The sequence below is a fragment of the Corvus brachyrhynchos genome, unplaced genomic scaffold (assembly GCF_000691975.1).
Source record: "Corvus brachyrhynchos isolate BGI_N302 unplaced genomic scaffold, ASM69197v1 scaffold65, whole genome shotgun sequence".
NCBI classification, from domain to species: domain Eukaryota; kingdom Metazoa; phylum Chordata; class Aves; order Passeriformes; family Corvidae; genus Corvus; species Corvus brachyrhynchos.
The window spans coordinates 1980629-1985208 of record NW_008238365.1 but is presented as its reverse complement, the minus strand read 5'-3'; the positions used below and the strand labels follow the sequence as shown (position 1 = coordinate 1985208).

The window sequence follows — 4580 nt, the reverse complement described above, 5'->3', positions numbered from 1 at the left end:
ACGGGTTGGTGCGAGTGGGGTCCATCTGCCGTGGGCATCACCCCCGCGTGCCCCATCCCATGGCAGCCTGGCCCTGCGAGGCCCCCGCTGCTGAAAAGGCCTTTATTTCCCCAAAATCATTATGGGACGGGTCCTGCAAACGCCGTGGGGGGAGAAGGAGCATCCCACGGCCAAGGGGTGCGGTGGCCAACGCTGCTGGTAGGGCTCCTGCCATCACCGGGGGGCACAGCCAGAGTGGGGTGAGGTGACCCCTGGGCAGCTCCTGAGGGGCTGGAGCCTGGATCTGCCCCCTGGAAAGCGCAGGGGCAGCGTGGTGGGCACCAGCAGAGCCCCTCTGTGCCATCCCCCTGCTTTTGGGGCTCTGCTTTGGCCGTCCATCCCCTCCTGAAGGGGTGAAATCTGCTGCTCCCAAGCTCTGGAGCGCTTCAGATGTTCACTGCGAGCTCCAGGCAGAGTTCAGCCCATCCCGGGGCGGTGTCCGTGGAGTTCTGTGGGCATGGGGGGCACCCCCAGCACCTCAAGCCAGGTGTGTTCCAGCTGTCAGGGCTGCTGCTGGTACTGGCCCTCGGTGGCCGTGAAGAAATCCTCGAGCACGCTCTTCATGAACTCGAAGGTGGGGCGCTCCTCGGGGCTCTCCTTCCAGCACTGCCTCATCAGCTCGTACAGCTCCGCTGGGCAGTTGTCCGGCTGCGGCATCCGGTAGCCCCGCTCCAAGTTCTGGATCACCTCGGGGTTGGTCATCCCTGCCAGGGCAATGCCCAGGACTCAATTTGGGTGGGCAGGGACCACCCCGGGGTTGGTCCCCCCTGCCAGGACCCAATTTGGGTCACCTCTATGTCACAGGTGTCACCCTGGGGTTGGTCATCCCTGCCAGGACCCGATTTGGGTCACCTCTATGTCACAAGTGTCACCCTGGAGTTGGTCATCCCTGCCAGGACAATGCCCAGGACTCAATTTGGGTGGGCAGGGACCACCCCAGGATTGGTCACCCCTGCCAGGACAGCAGACAGGACTCAATTTGTGTCACCCCAGTGTCACAGGGACCACCCCAGACTTGATCATCCCTGCCAGGACAATGCCCAGGACTCAATTTGGGTCACCCCAAAGTCATTGAAACCACCCTGACCTTGGTCACCCCTACCAGGACAACCCCCGTGGCACCCAATTTGTGCCACCCCCACCTCGCAGGGACCACCCCAGGGTTGGTCACCCTTGCCAGGACAATACCCAGGACCCACTTTGTGCCACCTCCACCTCGCAGGGCCCCCCCAAACCCTCCCAACCCCCGAGGGGGCGGGGTGGGGGGACCTTCCATCCCCCTTCCACCTCCTCCAAACCCTCCCCGCGTGGCTTTGGTGTCCCGGGAAGACCGGCGGGGATGGATGGATGGACGGAGGGCAGGGAGCCAGGCTGGCAGCAGCGTGCGTGCGGCTCTGCATGCACACACTCGTGGGCGTGCCAGCCCCGCAGCTGCCGGAAAATCCTGACCTGGATACGGGATCCGGCCGTAGGTGACGATCTCGGTGAGCAGGATCCCGAAGGACCACACGTCCGACTTGATGGTGAACGTCCCGTAGTTGATGGCCTCGGGTGCCGTCCATTTAATCGGGAATTTAGCCCCTGGGAAGCGGCGGGAGGGGAGGGAATGAAGCGTCCTGGCTGAGCTGGAATCAGCCCCAGCTGCGTTTAATCCGATGTGACAACCCCCAGCCACGCTCTGTCCCTGCCTGGGGACCAGCTGGGCTCGGTGGCAGCCCCCTGACCCCGCAGTAGCCACCGGGCAGGGCTGCCAGCCCACCCCAAGCAGGAGCCCCGCATCCCCACTCCAGCTGTGGGGAGAGAGATGGAAAAGGGGAAAACATCCTTGCACCCCCTGCTCGCCTCTCCTGCAGCTCCCAGGCTGGGTTGGGGTCCCTTTCCTGATGTCCCCAAGCTCTGGCACCCCCGGGGCTGGCCGGGGCTCACCCTCCCGAGCCGTGTACTCGTTGTCCTCGATGAGCCGGGCCAGCCCAAAATCGGCGATTTTGCAGCACAGGGTGTCCGAGACGAGGATGTTGGCAGCCCTCAGGTCCCTGTGGATGTAATTCTTGGCCTCGATGAAGGCCATGCCTTCAGCAATCTGTAATTTGTCATTATTAATGAATTGCAAATCTTAATGAACACCTCCAGCCCCACTGAGGTGGTTTTTTCCCCACTTCCATCCCCGTTTCTCTGCTCGCCCCTCACCTGCGCTGCCATGTCCAGGAGTTTGTTGGTGCTGAGCTTGACTCCTTCCGAGGTCTTGAGGAAATCCACGAGGCTGCCTGCAATGAAAGCAGCAGTTCTCAGCTTCTGACGGCTGTGGGGGTGGTCACAAGGGAGCTGTCACCCCCCACAAAAATCTCCCAGCCCCCAGGAAGGTGGGCAGGGGGGAGCGGGCAGAACACCCTTCCTGCAAAGTCCTTTTTCCCCCCCTCTTTTTTCTCCCCCAAGCTGGAGGTGGGAGAGAGCAAAGGCAAAGCTTCCCCAGGGCTGCAGGCCAAGGAATCTCTAAAACGAACGGATTTCCCCAGCTCCCATCTTTCATTTTTACTGGTTTTGGAGCCGGCACTGGGAGGTGCTGGAGTCACATCCCTGGAGGAGTTTAAGGAACGAGCAGCACTCGGCGCTCTGGGCTGGTTGAGGTGGGGATTTTTCACAGCTTGAACTCGATCTTGAAGATCTTTTCCGGCCTTAAAATTCCAGGGGGACGGGTGGCCTCACCCTTCTCCATGAACTCGGTGATGATGTAGATGGGCTCCTTGGTGACCACGGCGTAGAGCCGCACCAGCCGCGGGTGCTGCAGCTTCTTCATCAGGTTGGCCTCGGCCAGGAAGGCGCTGGGGGACATGCTGCCAGCCTTCAGGCTCTTCACTGCCACCTTGGTGTGCCCGTTGTAGAAGCCTGAGGGGAAAAACGGGGAAGAAAAGGATGGGGAGAGGGACTCCAGGTGACAACAGCGGTGCCAGCCAAGGAGGCGACACCGGGGCTGCTCCACGGAGCGTCCCAGCCCAAGGAAGAGGTGCTGGAGGTTCCAAAAGTTGGTTGGGAGTTGTAAAAGTTGGCTGGAGATGGAGTTTCACACCCCAAAATGCCTTTGTGGTGTGGCCGGAAAAACGGGGAAGAAAAGGATGGGGAGAGGGACTCCAGGTGACAACAGCGGTGCCAGCCAAGGAGGCGACACCGGGGCTGCTCCACGGAGCGTCCCAGCCCAAGGAAGAGGTGCTGGAGGTTCCAAAAGTTGGTTGGGAGTTGTAAAAGTTGGCTGGAGATGGAGTTTCACACCCCAAAATGCCTTTGTGGTGTGGCCGGAGGGTTTTTGGGGCGGTCACAGCTCTGTGCTGGCCACTTCCTGTGGCCACGCTTTGAGGCAGCAGCAGGCACGGATGTTTCTGAGTGGGGTTTTCAGGGAGGGTGTTGAGAGCTGGGTTTGGAGTGGGATGTGGTGCTGGAGGAGCTGGGAAGTGATGCCAAAGCCTGGCTTTGACTGGGAAGGTGGAGGGGACTTTGTGGGACAGCCAGAATCCGTGGGAATGAAGGCAGAGACCCCCACGGGGCTGTGGGGTCCCCCCCTCTCTCCACCAGCAGAGCAGGGATCCGGGGATGGGAGAAAAGGGAAGTTTGGGCTGCTCTGAGTGAACCAAAGCTGCCCCAGGGCTGAGTTCTCCCACCTTCCAGGACCCTCAAAGCCACAATCCCACACCTTGGGCTGCGCTGGCTGCTCCATGTGAGATCCCAGCTGGATCTTTCCCGGCTGGAGGGTCCTGCTGCTCACTCTGGTGGCCCAGTTTCACCCTGACTCACCCATCCAGACCTCTCCGAACTGCCCCGCTCCCAGCTTCTCCACCAGCTTCAGCGACTCCCGCGGCACCTCCCACTCGTCCTGCCACCACGGCTTCTGCGGCTTCTGCGTCCGGCAGGGTTTGCCCAGGCGGCAGCAGAGCCCGTCGGAGCTGCCTGGGCCAGGGAGAGGCAGAGCTGGGCCAGCGCAGGGCACCCGGCACGAGCCAGGGGCAGGGAGCAGCCTGTCCTGCTCATCCCATCCCAGCCGGTCCCGTTCCCTTTCCCGTCCCCTCTTGTTCCATTCCTGTTTCATCCTGTACCGTCCTGTCCTGTCCCATCCAGTTCTCTCCCATTCCCATTCCATCTTTTCCCTGTGCTGTCCCGTTCCATCCTATCCTGTCCAGTCCTTTTCCATCCCACTCCAATCCCATCCCATCCCATCCTCATCCCATTCTCATCCCATCCCATCCCATCCCCATTACACCCTGTCCCATTCCATCCTATTTTAACCCATTCTGCCCCATCCCATTCCCATCCCACCCTGCCACATTCCTATCCCATTCCATCCTGTTCCGTCCTATCCCGTTCCATCCTGTCCCATCCATCTGATCCTGTCCCATTCCCATTCCGTCTTGTCCCATAACACCCTGTCCTGTCCCATCCCACTCCCATCCCAGCCCGCAACATTCCTATCCCATCCCCTCTTAGTCTGTCCTATTCCCACTTCATCTTGTCCCATAACGTCCTGTCCCATCCCATCCAATTCTCTCCCGTTCCCG

General features: G+C 60.9%; 1 protein-coding gene across 1 annotated transcript in view; it reads right to left on the bottom strand.

The window, feature by feature from the left end:
• Positions 1–88: 88 nt before the first annotated feature.
• Positions 89–4580, bottom strand: part of LCK (LCK proto-oncogene, Src family tyrosine kinase) — a 6454-nt gene continuing 1962 nt past the window's right edge. The window contains exons 5-10 of the mRNA XM_017736108.1: positions 3823–4193; positions 2743–2922; positions 2227–2303; positions 1966–2119; positions 1489–1620; positions 89–743 (exon numbers count right to left, since the gene is read on the bottom strand). Coding sequence (XP_017591597.1) covers positions 541–743; positions 1489–1620; positions 1966–2119; positions 2227–2303; positions 2743–2922; positions 3823–4193 — 1117 coding nt within the window. The 3' untranslated portion in view covers positions 89–540. The remainder of the gene's footprint in view (positions 744–1488; positions 1621–1965; positions 2120–2226; positions 2304–2742; positions 2923–3822; positions 4194–4580) is intronic.